This window comes from Strix aluco, chromosome 2, assembly GCF_031877795.1.
Source record: "Strix aluco isolate bStrAlu1 chromosome 2, bStrAlu1.hap1, whole genome shotgun sequence".
Taxonomy (NCBI): domain Eukaryota; kingdom Metazoa; phylum Chordata; class Aves; order Strigiformes; family Strigidae; genus Strix; species Strix aluco.
In genome coordinates, this window is record NC_133932.1 from 39,853,354 (window position 1) to 39,876,229 (window position 22,876).

General features: G+C 39.8%; 1 protein-coding gene across 3 annotated transcripts in view; it reads left to right on the forward strand.

The window, feature by feature from the left end:
* The window catches only part of PDXK (pyridoxal kinase), a 53,786-nt gene extending 31,130 nt beyond the window's left edge, over window positions 1-22,656 (forward strand). Inside the window, exons 4-11 of one of the 3 annotated variants that reach the window (XM_074814469.1) lie at window positions 1,412-1,495; window positions 3,433-3,479; window positions 5,731-5,816; window positions 6,629-6,674; window positions 9,402-9,513; window positions 10,895-11,031; window positions 11,592-11,658; window positions 11,878-12,053. In XM_074814469.1, coding sequence (XP_074670570.1) covers window positions 1,412-1,495; window positions 3,433-3,479; window positions 5,731-5,816; window positions 6,629-6,674; window positions 9,402-9,513; window positions 10,895-11,031; window positions 11,592-11,658; window positions 11,878-11,936 — 638 coding nt within the window. In that variant the 3' untranslated portion in view covers window positions 11,937-12,053. Of the gene's footprint in view, window positions 1-1,411; window positions 1,496-3,432; window positions 3,480-5,730; window positions 5,817-6,628; window positions 6,675-9,401; window positions 9,514-10,894; window positions 11,032-11,591; window positions 11,659-11,746; window positions 12,054-12,398 lie in introns of those variants that run through there. The other 2 variants (XM_074814470.1, XM_074814468.1) reach the window with 2 other exon arrangements.
* Window positions 22,657-22,876: the final 220 nt, after the last annotated feature.

Here is a 22,876-nt window from a genome sequence, read left to right on the forward strand (position 1 = left end):
CTTAGTGTTTCAGTGTTCAGTTGTGTTGTGGCTGAACCTAAAATTCAGGTTTTTTCATTCAGGGCCAAAAGACGGATTTTTATCTTCAAACAGAAACAGCGATCCGCTATAGTGCACAACTTTACTTTGTACCTCCAACAACCTGGATAGATTCAAACACTGAAAACAAATTGATTTGTCAGCAGATGGGATTTGACTGTAATTGTATGTTTGATGACTGTAGATATCTTGGCTGAGGTGGAGGTGATTATCTTTAGGCTGATTATACAAAATAACCGTTAACTTTTGTGAATGGTAGTTACTTGTAGATCTCCGTATACTTTTTTCATTTACAGTAAACACTCAAGGTAAAAGATAAACTCCAGTTCAGTGTAAGTTTTTTTGAAATACCTCTGTCAATAAAGTTAATCATACTCTGTATTTTTTTTCAGCCAGTCTACCTTCACAGGTCATTTTAAACAAAAATATTTGACTTTTTTGACTGATTAGCAGCATTTCATAGACATAAGACAAAGCATTTTTTTGCCAAAAATCTTGGAAGCTTTTTCCATTTTTCTGCAACATGTAAGAATTGATCAATTTCGTGAGTTTAAAAAAAAAATCTCCAAAATGTATTTTTAAACATTTTAGTAGAGTGGTCATTTCCAAGCTGAAGGTTTGAAGAAGCTACCTTGCTAAAAATAATACTATTAAATGAACTAAAATAAATGAAAATCAAATTATTAATTAATAAATGTTGTAAATAAAGTTAATACATAGAATAAATATATAAAGGAACATATTCTTTGATAAAATAAAGAAATTAACGATTGAATAAGAATATTGTGGTGTTAACATTGTGATTAGGACCTTGAGAGATAATAAAACTTATTTCCAGCTTATTTCACTGCTAAGCCTAAAAATAGGAATTTTGTTGGCATATTGGCCATTGCTTTAAAATATTCAAGATTAATTTTCCATTGCAGTAATGTGTTGGACTATATCAGCACCAACATTAATGATAACAAAAAAACCTGCTTCAAACCAGAGTACAAGAAAAGTATATGGAATTTAAAATTTCTGATTTACTACATGAATAATAGTACTGATTCAAACTGCTCTTTTGAAGAAAAGGAATGTTTTTTCCTTTCAGCCTGATTTTTTTTTTTTATATCTGTGTTGAAACATTTTGAAGTTGTATGAGCCCTTCATGTATAACATACTTAGTAAATGGATTTTTAAGGTTATATTTGTTGTTGTGCAAGCACTGTCTGAATACGTCTTCCACCTATTATTCCTGAATGAAATACTAAAATGCCTTTTCTAAAAATGCATTGTTCCAAAGAACGAGAAGTATGTTGCCTTCCTATCAAAAAAAAAAAAGGTGTTCATGAAAATAAGACATCAAAAGTGGCTTTTTTTTTTCCCAAAGGGTATACAAGAGACACATCATTTCTTGCAATGGTGGTGGATATTGTTCAGGAGTTGAAGCAACAGAATTCTAACCTAGTGTATGGTAAGGATGTGTATTATAATTCTTTCTGCTTTATCACTGTATACGCCCTTCATTTTCACGTTTCAGAATAAAAATGCAATTCTGATGTTACCCAGCATTTCACAACCACTTTGTGCTCTGATCTGGCCTGAACCAGCTGAGGCTCCAGTGTAGTTTCATTTCAGCATTTCTTAAGTGTTGAGGGAGTTGGTTTTTTACTTTTCTGATTTTATGCCTTTCAGTATGTTTCTTGTCTTATGCTATGCAAAGGAGAATGTACCTTGAGGACTGATTCTCTGTATCAAAGAAAGCTTTGTAAAATCCCAGCTGGCTGCTGCTGTTCGTAGTTGAGAGACATAGGCTGGAAGTACTGATAGCAGAAGCCTCTCCTTGATTTCCAGGTCGGTCAAAAGCATGATAGACTCTCCATGTTGCCCTGCCATGGTTTTGTATTACATCCCAGAAGTGTCTTACTGTGCCTTACAAGCTTCACAATTTAGCTTAAACTCCAAGGCTTTTTTAACTCTGGTGCCCTCTGCTAAGACTACCTAGGAGCACTGAAAGAGCAACAGACTCTAGCAACTGCTGTCATTAATGTGTTATGTCAGGCTTAAATCTGTGAGAAAAGATTCTCTTCTTTCTTTCCTGACTTGGAGTGTTTCAGGACTTTTGAACATAACCAGTGTAGGCTTGAATTCAGCAAAACGTTTAGAGTGACAGGGCAAAATCAGTGGGGATTTAGTGGGATAAAAAACTCTGAATGATGGTTTGAGCCTGTCATCTTCAGGTTCAGTAAACTGTGTGGTCAGGAAACACCTGGAATGGTTCACAGGATTTGCAAGGTGTAATAATGCAGAGCGTGAGATCGGACTTAAAATTAACAAAGCACAGTTCTCATTTAGAAAAATAGAGCAGAGATGTCGTCATGAGCTCAGGTTTTGTTGCTTTTTAGCTTTTATTAACACTGTTGCATTGTCAGGATCTCCAGAGCCTTGTACTAGTAGGTGAAAGCTAAGAACTCTTGGAGTAGGAGCAGAAAGAAACATCTAGCTGTACAGAACAGGAAGGAAGTGGTCAGATGGTGAGAACACAGCTAGTCTTCTAAGATCCTTTATATTTAATAAATACATTATAATGTAAGGAAAATACTTTTAAAATGTAAATCAAATTACCCTATTTTTACTCATAGAAACTTCCTTAAATAGTGATTGGACTTTGATTTGATACCTTTGGATTTGTATTTCTTTTTTGTCTTGCTAAAAGCTCTTCTAATACAATGAGCAACGTTCCTTTTTAAAGTACAAGGCTAGGCTGTTTCCATCATCGCTTTGAAACTAGCTGAGGGCACTTGGAATATGTTGGCAATACTGCTGATGATTCAGAACCTGTGCCAAATGTGTGTTAATATTATTACACCAAGTATGAGTTTGTGTACTTTGGCATGGATATTCCTCTTGTTTCATTATAATACACATAATTTTTTTAATGTGTACACACAGCATTTTGATGTGTACGTTTGGCATATATCTTTTTATGCTAAATTAAAAATAGGACTCTTTTCACAGCTATTAGCTTCTCCTGTGTTTCTTCCCCACCATACTACTATTCCAGAGTTTTGGGTTGGGGAGTGAAGGGGAGGGCTCTCTGCATTTTCCATAACAAAAGCCCCTTTACTCCCAGCAGTCAGACCCTCTCATCCTCATCACCTTCAGACATAACAACGTGGAAGCAGGTAGGAGAGGGTGACTACAACCCTCTGGCAATTGTTTAAGGTGTTTCAGAATTGGCAGCCACCAGTTATAAATTTCAGGTTGAGTGTGCTGCAAGAGCTGTGAGTATATAAGCTATTAGGTGCTCAGTGCTGTTACATAGCCACTACTGTTACCTAAAACTTTTCCCTCCCAACAGGGTCTCTATAACTGTACCCCATTTCTAAAGCTAGATTTATTCTGTTACAGTATGTGATCCAGTGATGGGTGACAAATGGAATGGAGAAGGTTCTATGGTTAGTATTTACCTGTTTGAACTCTCTGTGTAGTGAATATTTGCTGTATAAACATGTATAAAGATTTATTAATTTTTATTTAAACACCAGAACTAAGCTACTTTACCTAAGCATTGCTTTGGATCCCAGCATCAAGTTTGTACTTTAATTTCCTGTATTTGAGTACGTTTAGTATCTGGAAGAATGATGGCTGCATAGCCCTGGGATTATTTCTAACTCTCTGCTGAGACAACAGGTGGAATACAGACCCTGTCCGCAGGAAAATATTCCCCTGCTCCCCCTCCTTGTCTTGCTGGAGTTCCCTCATCTTCTGTGAAGAGCTCTGTTTTGGCTGGTAGCCTGGCTGGCATTGTCAGTGATTGTGTGAATTGACATACCACTTGAACCTAAATGAAGATAACTTATTTCGTGTGAGATCCAACAGCTGTTAGGCATTGGATCAGTGACAGAAAGGTCTGTGTGCCAATGCAAGACTGCATACTGACAAAGAAACATTCCTTTTTGATCAAAACTAAAAAATAATTTCAGTAAAAATACAATGTGGGAAGACAACAGCAATAATATATTTTATGTGTTCTTCTGCCTTAGCTAGTCATGCACTATGTATTCCTCTTTGTCCTTGTACCTTATTACAGTTTACCTGCTCATAGAGTATCACATGAAGTGGCACTTAATAATAAATTTGCCATTGCTTTTGTGTTCTGTTCTTTCATTTTATGTCTATTGCAATATTTATTGTCCTTGGCGTTTTCTAACGAGGCAGAGATCTAGCAGATCTAGAGTCACCTTGCAAAGCTTTAGCTCTTGGGAGAGGGCATAAACCATGGGCCTATCTTATGTCTTCTGGGTGGAAGATAAGGTAGATGGAGGAAGAGGAGAATATTTAACATGCAACCCACCACTCATTCCTGTCATAAGAAGTAATGAAGTCATTATTTAAAATGCTTTGGTTTAGATGTGACCTAGTCTTGCATTTCTGTCTAAAGGCAGGGTCCCTGTGACATCACCTCTGCACAGTGGCTGCATGAGTAAGCTCAGTATCAGTATGACGGGTGTTCTGGTAGCACCTAGTGGTCAGCGCTGTGGTGGGGTTGTACCTGTGGTTGATACAGTTGGAATGGGAGACAGTGACACATTGGCACATGTATATATGCACACTGCCCTTGCATAGCATATGAGACTGAGAAGATAAAACATGGACAAAAGGGGGTGTTAATCCTGATTTAGTAAATGGGGATCTGCCAAAGAATATCGACACTGGTAAACAATGAACTCTTATTAAAGATTTTGTTAAGCTGAGTTACAGCAGGACTGGAGAAGGTGAGATGACCCCTGTACCCATCTAACCTGCACTCCTGGCTGAGTTCCAGTGTGTGCCAAAACAGCTGATGCTTTTCATCTTTGAGTCTGAAGAACATACAGGCTGGTGGGCTCCTGTTATGTCTTAGTGTATGTCACCTGCTTAGACAACCAATCTCCCTTTGCTGATGGGCCGTATTTAGCTAATGAAGATGGGGTAGAGATGGAACAGACAGGCAGAAAGGGAAGCATTGGCCCTTATTACTTGAAGAACTGATTCTGCAGGCAGCAAAGTATGCTGGTGTTTTGCTAGACCTGGGTGCAACACAAGCAAAATATTTTTAATGTCTTTATCAGAAGTACTTTATAAATTAAGTTGTACTGAACAAATTACAAATCTGATTCCTGTTCACACATACTGATGTACAGCACACTCTAGAAGTACTGCACTGAAAGAAGGGGGTGAAATAATGCATAGCACAGATGTTGCTTGTTCCTAAGCCCCACAATGCAACACAATCAATGTGGGCACACACTGCCGTAGCAAAGGGTCTCTGTACTGTCAGTACAAGAACAAAGTAGTTCATTTTGGAGGTAAGGACATGAGAATGTCTTCTCCATGTTGGGACACTGTATTTCCTCATGCTGCTGAGTCACCTTGGTGAGAGGGAACCCCAAAGTTTGTCATCCAGGCACCACTTCCTTTTAATGCTGCCAGTTTAGGCCTGTCTGCTTGGCGGTGCTTCCTATCGCCTCCAGTGAAGGAAGGGCTGTTGGGTGTACTGGCAGCAGCTGGAGGGTGCACTGCCACTTCAGTTTCTGCTGCAGAGCAGTACACTGGGGGCTGTCAGGTTACTTGGTGACAGCATGAATGGTGGTTGAGGGAAGGAGAGTTACAGTCCCACATCTCAGATGCTGTTGACAACATTTGATACTGTTTCTTCTCCTGTAGTATGTGCCCAAGGATCTCCTCCCAGTCTACAGGGACAAAGTTGTACCTGTTGCTGATATAATTACTCCTAACCAGTTTGAAGCTGAGTAAGTACTTATTTCCTTTTATAGCCAAATAAACTTGGGGATAAAAGCAGGGAAGACTGATACCCATTCTTATATTTGTCTCAGTACATTGCCATATTATGTGTGTGTTGGGTTTTGGTTTTTAGCTGTTACTTTCAAGTGGTGTTTTTCAGCAAACCTCCAACTGTTCCATATTGAAACCAATAAAAAATATGGGAGTTACGTGAGGAAGAGATTTCTCTTCTTTTCTCCAGTCTCTCATTTTCAGGATTATATCTTCTTATCTCCAGAGGCCTGTATCTAGGACAGGTTGAAAAAATACCTCTCTTCCCTTCCCTGTCCTTACCCATTCCTAGGAAAATTTTTATTATATGTCAGAATAGCAAAACTGAAATAGTTTGACTCAACCCCCCAAAATTAAATTCAGAAATACCACCATGGCAACATCTCATAGGAGTTAAGAATTTAAATGCCTCCTGCCCATCCTGTCTACATAGCTGTGACTCTTTGGTCAGGACATTACCTGTTGTGATACATCGCAGGCTATACCCCTAAGGGGAGGGAGCAGCTACGTGGGAGATAGAGACTTGTGAGAGAATTTTATGATACAGAGATCTTTACAGGAGGCAGGTTAGGACTGGTGTGAGTGTGCTTCAGAAGCACTGTGTATCTGTGTAACTTTTAAAGTCAGCAGTCTGGTATGGCAGACCATGTAGCTACAAACCGTTTAGGCCTGTATGGTGCAGTCCGAGCTTTCCTCCTTTCAAAGTATAAACAAAGCAGTCATTGCATGGAGAACTTGTGCTCTTTTAAGATTTCTGTTTCATTCTCAGGTTACTTACAGGCAGGAAGATTCACACAGAAAAAGAAGCTTTAGAGGTAAGTAGGCAAGGGGTAAGATGTGGAAGATCTCTTTCTGTATTTCTGCCTGCAGTTCTGCAGTTTGCCGTTTGCCTTTAACCTTGAAGTCACTTTGGCCTCTGTCCTTTCTCTCCATTAATCATTAAAGCTTGTTCACTCCAGACACAAAACACTTTCTGTTCTAATGTCAGACTTCTGAAGAAACTTCCCGAAAGAACTACAGATAAAGGCATTGCAGTGGTAATGAGTAGATCTCTGTGAGCTTGGTTTCCTGCAGTGTAAGAAGGGTAGCAGCAGCACACACGGCAAGTAACCACACGCTGTCAGCGCTGTGGAAATGCACTTGTTTGGGCTGAAAACCCTGGGTGACCCTGGGCATTAGAAACCTGCATGAGTCGCTCCCTCTGCTGTCCACATGTGAGTCGTGCAGCAACTATGCTGAGTGTTAGGATAGCCGTTTCTCATTCTCCCACAGACTGTTTTCAAGGAAGAGAGCTTGCTAGCAAACTCTTGCAAACATTGCTTGAATACACTCTGAATCTCTTCCTGACAGCGTTTGCTGGTGCTCTGTTTCTCTTCCTTAAATTGATTCAAAGGGGATGAGACCTTGGTTGCAAAAGGACAGATTGCATAGATGAGAAACCAGACTGGGAGTGATGGCCTTCGGGTACTTCCTGGTGAAAGACAGACAAATCCACAGCATTGATAGCTGCTGTCATCACCATACAGAGATGATAGATGGTCCACAAATATACTGCATTGAGGGATAAGGATTTACCCTTTTACACAACCTGAAGAAAATAAAAAGTTGCAGGGCTTGGTGATGAAGGACAAAATAGGAATATGGTTTTACTGGTGTCTTGAGAAGGGCTGAGCAATTTGTTTTGTTGACTAGTCAAGTGCTTTGATAATGGACTGATGTTATTTCTTCCAGTTTGGCTTTGAACTTCAAAGGAACCCAAAATCTTTAAACAAACAGTAGCTGTAGTGGCACCCTGGAGAGTAGCTGGGGTCTGTCAGCCCAAGTGTTTGTTGTTTTTTCCGTCCAGCAACGTCATGCAACATGGGTTGATTACCATTTCTTCACAGCAGGAAGCAGCTCCAAAGATCTCAGCTCTTTTAATTTCCCCCCACACCCCAGTTTTACATTACCCCACTGTGCTGGACAAGGGTGATGAACTGTACTTCATGCCACTAGCCGCTAACTACAACTCAGTTCTTCTATTCTCATCCTCACCAGTCTTGAACCACAGTCTTGAGAATGACACTATTAGCTGAGCAGCCATTAGTTTTAGGTTTGCAAATTTCAGCTGCAAACACAAGTTGCATGTGCTGAACAATTTTACAAGTTAGTTTTCTGATAGTCTGTCTGATTCATGTGATAGCTCTTATTTGTGATGGGTTTTAAAAAAAACCTCTTCTATAGAGATGGAATTATATTTAGGAAGGGAAACATTTTAAAAATAGTTGCTTGCAGGTTATTATATTTTAATCTGTCTGTGTCCCTGGCTACATGTCATGTATAGGTCTATCCCTCTGAGTAATAATCCATGCTGGAATTTGTCCCCTTGGGAGACAGTCGGAATTCTGGCATCGATTTCCACAGTGACATGCTTTCATTCATTTCTTTAGCAAGACTAGTGACAACAGTATAGTCTTCTAACATAGATAAATATGATGTAATATTAGTGTAGAAAGGGCTGTCCTACAACTAGAAATACTGGTGATTAGGTCATGGTGAATTGTGTCTGAGAAGTGAAATTGAGTTTAATATTACTTCACAGGTTGATTATGTCAGCGTATGCTGGTAGATTTACTGCTTCTTTAAAACTCAGTTTTAAACTGAGATAAGAAATCACAGACACAGCCAATATCTGTGCAAAGAATTCTGACAGTTGAAGAAACTTGGAGGCTTAGACAAGAAATAAAAGCAGTAGACAATTAAAAAATAGCAGAAATAAATCCTTATCATTCAGCTGCTCATGAGTCATAGCTAGCCTGAGAGGATTTTTAGTTAAACTTTTCTGGAAGAATTAATATTTTATCTTTTTTTAAATGCTAAATTAATTATTGAAAACATTCTTTCTTCTGTGAAATCAAAATCACTTCTGTAGCAACCAGTTGTGATGTCAGAAGTAGAATATTAATGAGTTTGTGAGGAACACACAGAGTGGAAATACACCTGCGAAAGTACATAATTTACAGGTGTAATGTGGGGTTTGAAACAGAATGAGAAAAGATGATGGGGAGAGACACACTTGTACCTCTGATTTAGCTCTTTACCTCTTCATTTTTGCTAACTCTTAAAGTACTAGCTAAATGAGACCTCACGACCTAGATTTTTTGGCTTTCTAGCAAGTGTTTCAAGGTGCCAGCTCAGGTGCATGTGCCTGTATATTTGTTCTCTTGTTCTTTTCATAATATGTTCTGAAAACATGATGCAGACAAAAATTCTGATCACAGCTGAAACAGAGTATTCTTTTCAGAGGAGCATCCAAAGATAATACAGCCAGAGATGCTTGTATATTTTAACAAGTGTGTACGTTTAAATACGGATGTTTTGATTCCCCTATTTCAAATTAATTCCCCTAATTCAAGTGAATTCTTTGAGCGGAAACTGTTTTTTCTCTTTACAAAAGATGGCAAAATAAGGTGTTTGTCAAAAATCCTCAGTACTGTGAATGATGCAAGGTTTAATCAACACACATTGCAGTCACTGATTCCTGCCTTTTTGCACATGGAAAGGTAATGGACATGCTCCATGCCATGGGACCAGAGACTGTGGTGATCACAAGCTCAGATCTACAGGCACCTCTAGGAAATGACTACTTAATTGCTCTGGGAAGCCACAGAAAAAGTAAGTCATGAACTCCTTCGTTAAACTGTGCTTTCTTTTAACCTGTCCTGTGCTTTCAGTTACTTTTTAGAAGTAGTTTCATCCGAGCCATCTGTAGTGCATGGAAGGAGCTTAGACTCTTAAGTGAACTTCTCCTACAGTAATATCAGAGAGTGGTAAGAATGGGGCTGCTCCATGAGGGGAGACAAGCTGGGAGGTGAGTGTGATCATAGCACAGGCAGAGCACTGCCCTCCCCAACAGGGCACAGTATCTGAGTAAGGTGAGCAGAACAGGGGTGGTGATGGAGGACAGGTCCCACTGACAGTCCAGTGATCATCGGAGAAAGGTGAGACAGAGAGATCCAAGATTTATCTGGAGGATCCAGTCAGTAAGTCAGGACGGCAGGGCTGTACACAGGTACACTGACAACATAGCTCAGGCAAGGATGCTTGTGCCCGGGCCTGAGCTTCTGTGCAGCTCTTGGGCAAGTGGACAGAAGGTGCATGGGTGGATGATGTCCTAGGTGAGGTGGATCAGGGCTGTTAAAGCCCCTAGTAGTGGTCCTGACATGCAATAGTGGTATAAAGCAGGAACTCTGAATGTTTTGAATGCTTTTTTTAAAAGTTATGCTGTCCTGTTAGCAGATTGTTCCTCCCCTGATAGGTTGTAAAATGTCCTTCTGCTGCTTCTTTATATCCCCTTCTATACCGTCACCAGGATTCACTGTGTGTTTGGACTGTTGCAGGATGAGAAGCGCATAGTTATGTGGGATGGTATATGATCTCATTTTCTTGTTCATCTAAGGGATCTAAATGTGTGCATCACATTCTGGAGTGCTGAGAGACTGAAAAAGTCTGATATTTAAAACAGATTCCACTAAGAATCAGTTGGGTCTTAGCACTCAATACATGCCAGGTCTGGAATAAGTCTGGTCATTCCAGTGGTGATTACAATATGGTACATGGATCAGATATGCTCTGCTGATGTTTACAGCTGCTCTTGTGCCTCCATACAACCCAGAGATACCCTGGGTTATGGTTTGGGATGCCCCATCTAGGATTCAGCAGTCTCCATAAAGATGCAGTTTCCTGAGCAAGCTGCTGCTGCTGTCTAAATGGAAATAGGTGGTTATCAATCCTTCATGAAAACAAAGGTGCTAGCAACCTGCTCCCTCTAAAGTGAAGTACGTACAGTATATAAATTGTAAATGCTATCCCAACTTGGCAAAGTTTTGAAAGGCTGCACCTTTTAAAAGAGCTGGTACAAAGTTTACACTACACCTTCGTATCTTTATGTTCCAAACAAGAAAGGAATTCAAATCTAGTGTTCGCTTTTAAATTATAGTAAATGCTGTTGTATTCATTGCTGCATTTGTTACTTAACTGTCTATCTGTGTTGTAGCTAAAGCAGATGGTACCAAGATGACACAAAGAATTCGAGTGGAGTCTCCTAAAGTGGATGCTGTCTTTGTTGGAACGGGAGACTTGTTTGCCGCTATGCTTTTGGCATGGACACATAAGCATCCAAACAATTTGAAGGTGTGGGAGAAGTTATTCGTCTCTCTGCAAGTTTAGATTATGTTTCTTTTTTTAGTTACTTTTAATCTATGACATTATTTAAAGACTCTTCTGTTCTGTTTTTTTTCCCTTGCCTCAGAGATAAAAAAGCAGAATTCCCCTTTTGCCAAAACATTTTAGCTTGTACAACTTTGGATGATCACATTTCAGTTACATGGATTTTGTAATTTTGCCAAATAAGATAATGTTCTCTCTAGTGAGAGTGAGACTGCATGCATGCTTGTAATTATATTTTTTACCCTCACTTCATAATAAGCACTGAAAATCATTTATTGGATCTATTTTTCTGTTTCTTTCCTTTAAGCACATACAGTCCTTGATATGGGTGTATGGTGTCTGATACTGGTTTTGGGAGAATTAAGAGAGTCTAAAATTTTTTTTCCCAAACTCTACATTACATAGTTGTCATCTTGTTTGCATCTTGTCAGTCATGTTTTTCTCTTAATAGCAGCGGTTTTGAAATAATATTAAACTAGTCAGCTGAAATTTTACTAAAATCTGAATATATTATGTTAATACAGGTGGCATGTGAAAAGACTGTGTCAGCCATGCAGCATGTTCTGCAAAGGACCATTAAGAGTGCAAAAGGTAATTCATTCAAACCTTGTTCCCCTGTTCTGTCTGGATTTGCATCAGAAGAAACATTCAAAGAGCTTTCTGGGTTTCCTGACTACAGGCAGCCCTTGGTGCAGAAGCAGCTAGAGAATTTACGGAATGAGAGCTTTGGTAGTCTTGTCAGTGCATGTTCCTTACTGTGTCCTCCAAGCCTATTTTTGACAACACCCAACTGAAGATGTCACTGTTCAGCTTGTAGTGGGACTGCAGTCATGCTGAAAGAGTGGTGGAAGAACTTGAGGAAATGCTGAGTTTGACTTGCAAGAGAGCTTCTGTTTCAAGTGTAGCTCACTCACTTTCCCTTTGAATGCATGTTTTTAGTACTGAGAGGGGTTTATCAACTAATAATAAACTGTCTGTTCACTGTGTTGGCCATGTGAAGAGCAATTTTTTTCAACTTCTCTCCCCTTGGAGTTCCCACATCTTTCAATTCCTAAGGAGGTCCAGATGGAATCTGTGGGTTCTCGGAGCATGTCTGTGTCACTTTCTAATAACAGTAGAGCTGTGTTTCTTTCCTGAAGAGAGGTGCAGAACAGGTGTGATAAGAAATCACACTGCTGACCTGGATCTTTCACCTTGGAAGCCTTAGCAGGGGCTAGTAAGGGAGACTGGTGGGAGGAGGAGGGTAGAAAAAACAGTGGGGTGACAGAACAATGTAACTTGTTTCTTTTTATACTGCTGTTTTTAATGACATTCTGATGTCATCTTTTTAGCACAAGCTGGAGAAGGAAACAAACCAAACTCAGCCCAGCTGGAACTGAGAATGGTCCAAAGCAAAAAGGACATAGAAAACCCAGAGATCATAGTGAAAGCCACTGTGTTATAAAGGCTGTACGTCTCCAATAACGCACAATGTATTGATGTCCTCATTTCTTTCCTGTAAATTGTAATATTTGCCTTAGATCTGTGACAGAAACCTGACTTTCATGAAATAGTGCCCAGCATAGGCAGATACCCACTCTCAAACATATGTGCTGGCCTTACTCAGTTTTAAAAACAAAACAGTTAGTGTGCATTGAAGCATATTACCAGGTATCAAAATGGCTGTCAAATTCACTTGGTCTGTGTAATTACCCAGGGCAAGAGAGTACAATGTTCCTGCCTTGCCAAAGATGTGAATTTGCTAATGGAATGCTTGACCGACTGGAAAATATATTTCAAGATGGCATCTAGTGCCAATGGAGTTGGCTCCATACTCCCTTTTCCTGGAGATATCTGGTTACCTACTCTGGTATTCAGTATCTCAGCTGTATGAAACTAAGCAGGGTTAAAACTACACACAAAGTTCTGGTTGTGTGTAGGAGTACTTTGAAGATGTTTGGTGTTTAAGTGACCTTGAGGTGTCATTCATGTTACTGATAACTGCTCCTGTTTCTTGTCTATGAACAGCTGCACAGTTTCAGTTTTTGCAGGTACTGACTGCTTATTTCTAATGTCTGTGGGTACCCACATGATTTTCTTCCAAAAGCTGCTTCAGAAACATCTTCATTAATAAAATAATATCTTTATTCAGTAGCACTGATTAGAAGTTTATAGTTCTACCTCCAAGGCCAGGTTTGATTCTTTGTTTAGTTTTTAACTAAGGACAAATATTCTGTAAGGACAAAAGAGAAAGCAGCTCTTGCCCTAAGAGCTGGCCACCCTAGTTTGTTCTTCATGGGTGGAGGTATTTACAAACCACATGGGGTACTTCCACTTAACACTAGTGAGCACTATTGGCAGGCTTATCAATGAAGCAATGTGGTAAAAGTAATATTTTTAGTTTAGGAAGGTTTAGTAAGTTACATATGTTTACCAAATGCAGTGAAGCACACAAAATTAATTTGTTCATAATGTAAGTCCCTGCAGCCTATGCTGATTAGAGGTAACAGAAATGCGTTATTATTAATGCATCTTTTTTCAAAATTCTGCTTCATGAGGCTTCAAAATGGGATCCTTAATAATTTCGGTATCCTATACATCACAGCCACATATTATACCAGTAGGACAGATATGCTGACAGGTAGTGAGTGACCACTCATACTTCTGTATGATTTCTGTATGGGACTGAGGTTCTTGCCTTTCCCAAGATGAGGTCTAGTGTGTTGTTAAATCCAAATTCAGTTGATGAGCTTCACTTGTCTCAGACGGCATAGGGAGGTTAAAATTGCATTTCTGCTTGCAGTGCATGAAGCCAGTTTGCATTAGAGGAAAGGGCTGAGTTTTTCATTATTACCTGAGTATGCTCAGGAAACTCACTCTTGGATATCTCCCAGATACCTTTCCTGCATGTTTCTTATCACACCTGCCTAACTGATAGTGTCACTTGCATAATTTGGGAGCCCCCAGAAGAGCTGGTTTGGAGAGTGCTTTGGCCACCTAAGTCTTCACTTATCCCACCAGTTTTGTGGATTTTCTTCCATTATAAAAGTTAATTGGTTTCACCTAGTAGAAGAGAAATTTATCCTTAAAGTGAATTTTTAGCTGAATAGACATTTTTCATAGAGTAAGATTTCATAATTAGTATGTTTGTGGAATCCCTCATTTTCAGTATCTCCGAAGCAGATCAAATTTAAGAGATGAACACATTTTGCGGTAAATGTGAGGCAAACTTCAGACTTTCACTCTCAACAACTAATACTAATTTAATTTCCTCTCATGTATTTGACGTTAAAAATGGAAAAAAAAAAAAATCATATGACTTGAATTTTAAGGGGGGAAAAAAATACACAGAAATGACCTACAAAACGTGACTCTACTGCCACAGTTTTTAGTAACCACTGCCATGAAATAAATTTCTAGCAATAATAATTTTGGTGATGTGAACAGTTGCTAAAATTAGCAGTCAGTAACAGAGATGAGCTCATGGCTGATATCCAACATGTAAAAAGACATGAACTATCTTAACAGTGTGTATAAATATCTGATGGGAAGCAGTGAAGAACAAGGAACCAGGCTCTTCTCAGTGGTGCCCAGTGAAGAGATAACAGGCAATAGGCACAAACTGAGATACATGAAATTCTATTTAAACATTAAAAAAATATAAGTCACTGTGAGGGTGATCAAACACTGGCATGGGTTGCCCAGACAGGTTCTGGGGTCTCCATCCTTGGAGATATTCAAAACCTGACTGAACATGGTCCTGAGCAGCCTGCTGTACTTGACCCTGCTTGCCCAGTGGGGTTGGACTAGATAATCTCCAGAGGTCCCTTCTAACCTCGACCATTCTGTGATTCTGTGAAGTACAATGAATTGCCTTTCTTTGCAAGAAAGAAATCTACAGATTGATGCAAATATTTTTTTTTCTTCCTAAGACAGAAACTTCTAGCTAGGAAATAGCTCAGTATTAATAATTTGCCCCCTTTTTAGATAAGCTGCTTTTTGCTTGGGCAGTTGTGCCAGGAATACAGTTGCCTTTTTTGAGACAGTTGGCATTGATTAAATAAGTATTGCATGCCATAGTCCAAACATGAGTTTATCTTTTAAACTTCCACGTGAATTTTATAATCCCTACCATCCTCTTGGGAAGATTGAATCAACATACTGAACTTCCCTGCCTGTAGATACCATGGTCAACTTTGTGACATTATGCTTGACACCCTCACCCAGCTGTATCCAGTTTTGCAGCTCCTGTGGGTCATATACAAAAATCTTCAGATGGGCAAGCTTTGAGACCTCTACTGTGTCCCTCAGATTGGCAAGAATTAGATGAATCCCAGGAGCAGTTCACATGCAGTAAATGATATGTGATGTCTACAGTCCCATGGCTCCAGCACAGATCTCAGCTGGGTCGGGAGGTGGCTCCTGGTGCGCTGTGTCCTCTAGCCAGGGCTGTGGCTTACCCCGCACCCTCTGCACCAGCATTAGCTTCATCGCCAGTCACATGACATGGCCTGGCTTGGGAGCTGCCTGGGGCCAAATTAAGGGTGGCCATCCCTGCACTAGTGCAGTGCAAAATTGAGGTGGTTCTGTTGATCCCCCGATGTGAAGAACTGGAGAGGAAGCTCAAAATTGGCCTTTAAATTTTTTTTAAGCAGCAGTAAGTATACACTGTCAAAATTTGCTGTTGAAGAAGCCCTACTTGTAAGCATGTACTACAGAAAAGCCCTTTTAGTAAGTGTGAGACAGCACAAATTTTTTGCCACTAAAAAAAATAGACTTTCATAAGGGAACGAGAGAAAGGCAAGGGCTGTTTTTTTCTGAAATAAAGAAGCATGGAATTTATGAAACTTAAAGCTACCTTGCAAACAAGATTTTATCTGTAAACCATAATCAACTGTGATCTTGCAGTAAAAGAGAAAGTGGTATGTTTGGAGCAGCTTATACCTGTCAGGTGTGATGTTTTCTCACTGCTTCAAAGAATAGATTAGTTCAGTAATTCACACATTCCTTAGAATCTGTGACATATCCACATTAAAAAAAAACCAAAACCCAAAAAACTAATGTGCTCAATTTGCAAAAGTTCGTATTTTTCTGGATTTTGTAGCAATGGGCTGCTAGCTTCTGCTGAAGCCCTGGGAGCTGCTCCTGTGATATCGGTTTTAAACTCCCACTGGCCTGATACAAATTAGGTCAGGTTTATGTCTTCAGTGAAGAATTGGGCTTAACATCTCTTGCTAGGAACAAACATCAGAAATAATCTGTAAATATATTCTGTAGCTAACATTTTATAGTCACAGCAGGCTAACAGGTATTTTTAAATGTCAGGGTATACATACTTAATACTTGGATGCATTTTTATTTGTTCAGAGTTACACAGTGCTTTTTCATAATGTTTGCAGAATAAAATTAAAGACTCAGCACAGTCCTGTTCAATCTTTTATCTCCTCCTCTGCTCCTGCATATAATATCTATATCTATTTCTGAGTTCCTACTATCTTTCTGGTGCAGTTGGAAAGTGTCTCAGTATTAGACAGTTGCCCACTATTTATTTAAGGGCTTGGAGGAGACTTATCAGGGTTGTCTGATCCACTTGCAGATCCTTAGGTAAAGAAAAATGGTTAGTCTAAACTAGTTTAGGTCCCAAATGATTACAGAAGAACAAGCACTTTAGCTCAGAGAGTAGAGTCAATAACTAATGGATAATCTTCCATGACCATCCTAAGAGCATGAAAGGTGTCTGTAACCCCCCAGTCCAGCTGGGGACTGCTAACTTCACTGCCACGCATACTCCCGAGTGTACGTGTGGAGTTAGCAGCAGAGGACACTTCTAATGCTTAAGTACGTGTACTCATGGAAGCGGTAAATGCTTTATGTTTGTGTCCGGTCAACTTCCCCACTATTCTTTCTTTCTGCTTACTGGAAGTAATTTGTATTGAATCCCTTTTTTCTAGAATGATCTTTGCAGTGTACGTGGTCAGCCATTTTGATTACTGCAAGCGCACTCATTTGCAGAGCCATCGTGCAGGAGAGACTAAAAGTTGTTTACAAATGTTCTACTCTATTCTGAGCTTGGATTAGTCTCTCTACATGCTTAAAATTCTCACGTACCTCTTTGGGAGACATGCATAAAGACATTGTGCTAAAACCAATGCTGTTCACGCTCAATATAAACGTTTAAGAAATCTGCAGTATGAATTGTTAATGTTACTGTTTGTTTGCTGATTATTATCATAAGCGGGAGAAATCTATAATCAATGTGTTATACAAAAGAATTGGAGGACCAAGGTTTCCAGCTACTTATACTGCCTTTTTGAGTATCTTAAACTGTGTCTTGATTGGATGGTGTTCATTTGTTGTCTGAGACTGTTATGGTGATTGTATTGATTTATTTTATTTTAAAATATGTGGCAAGGAAGATTGTAATAAAAATATCTACATTTAATATACTGTGCACATACATATTGTTAGATCCTATTTTTGAATATGTTAATCATTTCAGAATTAAACAGAACAGGAACAGTTTGATAGTCTTGCTGAATAAAGTGGATGTAATTAAAGGTTTCCTTAGTTATATCCTAGTATAGAGAAAGGGTAGTTAATGGATGAGCGCACATTTGTGCACTGTAGTCATCTCCTTGTAAGATAGTAGGTGTGTGGAAGTGAGTAACATCCTTGTCTTTTTTTTTTAAGAAGTTTCATGGGAAGACAACTGCTGGCATTCTGCACCACTTCTCTTGTATGCCTCTTACTTGCATGCGTAGGACCTCTCTGTCTTGTGCTCTTTATTTCTGCATACACAGTGGGAAGAAGGGCTTGGAATAAGAACCACAGCTCATTTTGGAGTCTCTTTCTTGTACACCATCTAGCTGCACTTTCCTTCACAGAATTTTTATCTTGCTGTGTAGGTTAGAGCATACAAGACTATACAGTAGGAAACAATTGTTCCTGCATGTCAGAACAAGTGCTTCTGTCGGTACTCTACAGCGTCTCTGCTTACGGCAGTGTTTTGCGAGAGGGAGGGAGCAGGTATCCAGTTTAATGGGAGCACTGGTTATTGGAGAAGGTGCTACATCATTATGGTTATGCCCATGGGAGGAGTTTAGCTTATATTTATGCTACAGAAAACCACCTCTCCTGAGTAAAGGTCCTTGCCCATTTAAAGAGTACATTTAGAAGCTGAGACAAGTTAGAAATTTTGGTCACGCTGAAACCAAACTATTTCTTCATAAATGGAAACACAACCCCTTTTTTATATCCCATTGCAGCCTTATTGCCTCATTGACTAGTCATTCAACTCCTCTTAGAATCACAGGATATGATTATTCGGAGAGCTGTTCTTCATGAAACGCATTGGCTTCTGGTAAATGAGAGCCTACTGCTGAACAGTTTTGTAGCTTTCTAAAACACGTCCGTTAAATACATGTCAACCATGGAAACTAAGCTTTGAGATGTTCAATCGCAGCCCCAAAAATAGCTCTTCTCTTTTAAATAAACAAGTAAAACAGTGACTTTATACATGCATGCAGGAGCAGATTTAAGGTAAATCCATGAGGTTCAATCAGAAATCGGAGGAGTGTGCCCTAAGCTCCTGGCAAAGGGCGTTGAATGCAGAATGCAAGGGAGCTGATACTGTCAGCACACTTTTTCAGGAGAGCCCGAGCTAGTTCTCACATTTTCCAAAAGGGAAGAACGCAATTTGGCTTTCAGCAGCCTAGGAATGCTCCCGTCTGCTTCACCAGGAAACCAGGACCAGGTGATCAGTGCCACCGAACCAGTGCCACCAGCCACCAGTTTGGTGCTTTTACTGCTCCAGCAGCAATGGACCTCGAGGCAGATGGGATGCTCCTAAGTATGGTCCTAAATAAGCAAGCATTCCTGACTCAGTGCCTCCACAGTGCAGATAATAGTAATAAATCCACAATTTGCAGAGCAGTGAATAAGGCAGCACATTATTCAGATAGAGAAAACCAGCAATATGAGAAGGCTGTGCCATATGTTACCACTGAAATCACATGTACTCCTTACCTATTGCCCTTGTGGTTGCATTGCTATTTAGAAAAATCTGTGTGTAGAAGAGTGTAATATATGTACTCCGTGTGTGTGTATGTTGAAGCTTTATTTGCAATGTGGTGGGGATGGGAAACAGAATTTGGGGGCTGGCTGTGTAGGCCTTCAGGATGTGAGCAGAAGGTCTTAAAGAATTATATTTTTATAGATTGTGCTGAAGCTTTGGGTCCCAGCCACACATAGCCTTTTCTTCCAGAAAAGTAAAATGGTTTGGAAAGAGAGTCAGGTGGCTGTAATATAGTAGGGATAGTACAACCCCACCAGCCCTGGACAAACTGAATAACTTAATAAAAGATGCCTTTCTAAGTAATATTTTTTTAGTGCTGAATTGTTAACAAAGAAATATTTATGAGCAAACTTTCTATGTACTTAAACTTTGTGTGGTGCTTTGTACTGATTAGGTGGACTTGTTATATGTTTACACATCTCAATGATTGTCCTTCAGGCGTATGTAGTAATTCACTGACTTTTATGCCAGAAAAACAATGAAGTTCTGTGTAATAGCAAGCTATTTAATTTCTAATGACATTGTAGGCTTTTGTAGTGTTTGTGTATTTTTCTGGTTGGTGGTCACGAGTTGTATTCGTTCTGCAGTAAGGCTTGTACGCTTGATTGTAGAGAGAGGCAATAGGATGGTAGATACCATTGTTTAAAAAGAAAACCCTAAATATTGCTACCTTATCCATTATAAAATCAGGTAAGTTATGGCATAAGCCTGAAGTTTAGATTTTGCATTGGAATGAAATAGGAAATACATCTAGGGCAGGTTAAAAATAAGTGAGGGATTTGTTGATTCAATTAATTAAGACTGGGGAATCTTACAGGTGCTTAACAGCAACATATAAACAGACAAGCCAAGAGACTGGAATGAAACTAGCACATTCATGTTTTATGAACCTGGCCGACCTAACTTCATAAGCTTGTGCTGAATGCATGCAACAGATAGATGAATAGGCTAAATGGGAGAAAGTAAAGATCTTTTTTCTGTGTAGTTTGTCAGTTGTAATAATGTGAAGAATTTTAGTAGGGTGGTCTGAATTTAAATTCATAAATATATTAGCTTTCAGAAGAGTTGGGTTACCAACAAAATCCCATTCAGTCAACAGGCAAGCTGTTAGCATATTTGAAAATCGTTTCTCCATCTTGCTATGCTTACTTGAGTGTCTGTTTCTTATGGTGACAAGGGCTAAAGCACAACCATCCATATATATATATATATTTATTTTTTTGATTGTCATTTTGGGGTTTTCTATAAAGTGCAACATAAATCAGTTTGTGGACTATGGTCCTCTGCTGAATGTTGTGCTCCTACCACAGCAGTTGGTGATCTGGAAAAACTGAACACCATTTATTATGTCTCTTTTAAGAAACATGGCAGCATCTTCACCACGCTTCTGAATAAATCACTACTGCAAAAAGTAGAGGGGAATTTATCAGAAGTTTTTCTATCAAGAGTTTCTGAGTTCTGGGTATTGTTAAAAGAGAAGTACTTCTGCTTTGCTGAGTTAGCAAGAAAAATATCACCGAGATTAATAATGCATTGTTGAGGAGAGAGGCTCCGGAAGGGAACAGCTATGTTTTGCATGCTTCACTGTGCCTGGCTTTTCCTCCCCTGGGGATCTGTGGGTGCAATATACCCGTTGTGGTGGCAGAGTGACTGTTTTGCCTGCACCCTCCCTTGGGGGAAACGCGGAGGAGTTGTTCCGAGCCAAAGCTTTGGTTTAGCACAACTCTGTAAGAGCTTTAAAGTGCATGATGAACAGCACGCTGCTTTCCTGGCTGTGGTGTAAGGCAGCAGGGGTATTCCTGTTTTAGGAACCTGGTTTAGCCATGCAATTTCCCTAGACTTCATCTGTAGGCCAGGGAGAACAAGAGACTCTAAAAGTGAATTATGGAGATGATTTAGTCTAGGCTCTTGTTCTTTGGAAAAGAAAGGTAGAGAATTATCAGCTGCTATGATAGATCTAACTTATCCAGCTCAGCGACACCATAAAACTGTGCCCTAACCTTCCTCCCCCATCACTTGTGCTGGCCCTGGTACTTGCCTGTCCCCATAATAAGTGAAGTGAAGGATCTAAAACCAATGGGAAATTTATCCAGACAAAACCCCTCACGTTTTCATCCTCTTTAGTTCCCTTAACCATCTCATCCTGGGAACGGGCAGACAGTTGTGCTGCTGCTAGGGAGGCGTTGGGAAGATGCAGCTGGACAAAATGGTTGAGGATGGGGTTGCCTCTTTTCCTGGCAGTGAGATGCTGGGTAAGCAGAACTAACTGCAAAGCTGCACTGTTAGTGGTAAAGAAAATAAGCCTTTGTCAGCTAAGTACTTGAAAGAAGAGCTGCAGATTTAGTAATCCGAGTTTGCTACTAATCCAGCCCATCCCCTGTATCACAAAAACATTATAGTACTAAAAGATTTATGTGACTGTTCTTAATGATCTATGTGATGTTTGTGCCTATCAGAGTAGAAAATAGGATAGAATAAAGCAGTTGCCTCACTAGGGAACATAGTAGGAAGATCCAGTTGGAGAAAGTTTCAACTCCGCTTTCACAGCACTTGCATGGTGTCGGAATTGTCCAGATCTGGCTCTTTCCCTTCCTGTCCCCTCTAAGTAAGGAAGAAATCACATAAATAAGTAAGTAAGTAAATAAATAAATAAGGGAAGTTATCTGGGAATTTAAGTGGCATTAGTATTTATTTTTGCCTACAGATTTTTAAATTTTACCATACCAAAGGTCTCTAGTTCACAGGGATTTTCAGAAGATGCCTTGCCAAGCAATGTGATACAGCCTGTCACAGCTGGCTTGGAGCACAGCACGCTTCTTGTGATATGCCTGTGACACATGGTGTTGGGATACCACCATCGGATGAGTACTCCTGTCCCATGGCCTACATTTAGTAGAGCACATATATTCACATGTGCAGTATGCACGATATGTGAATTCCCTTGCTAGGGAGGAAAACTGGAGATGTGACGATGGAAGGAAATGCGGGAGAATTTACCACCATCCAGTGATCTTGTCATTTGCTGTTAGTGATTGTTAGTGCAATGTCTCCCTTTCAGTATTGTTTTCTTTCTGGAAGATGGGAGTGTGACAGCCTGTGTGCCATTTTAATATGCTTTTAGCTGGCTGAATGGGAAATACAAATCAAGATTGTTAAAAGTGGAGGGGGGGGGGCAGCCATGAGTTTGCCTAAGATCTAAGTGAGCAGAGAAAATTTGAGATTTGTCTCTAATTCAGAAATAATTCAATATTGACAAAATGAGTGCCATGTCTTCAACAGGGAGTAGCATCTGGAAGAGGCCAATATTTAGGGTTTTTTCCCAAAGCACATTTAGTCCTGCTCTACTGTTTAGTGAAAACGCCCAGTGCAGATGCCACCAGAGCCTCATCTCGTGGAGTAACGCTGTAATAAGGAATGTGGTTTTCTTGTGAAAGTCTTAACCTCTTCTTATGAAAATAACACACAACTCAGTATTTTCATGGTGTGTAAGTGAAATGTAATTTTCTTTCTCAATAAAATACATTTCCTTTCCTAAATGGTTTGGTTTGGTTTGGTTTGGTTTTCCTTTGGTGATGTTTCTCTTTCCCCAGTTAAATGGGAGAGCCCAGCTTTACCAGAGGTGATAACTGTGGCATTTGCATGCTGGCATTTGCCCCCTCTCACAAATGCCTCCTGTGAGTTACCCAGAGCTGAGCCTTGTGCCCGACCTGCTGCGTGTTACCTCTCCTCTGCTTGCCTTCCACCTCCAGGAGCTGT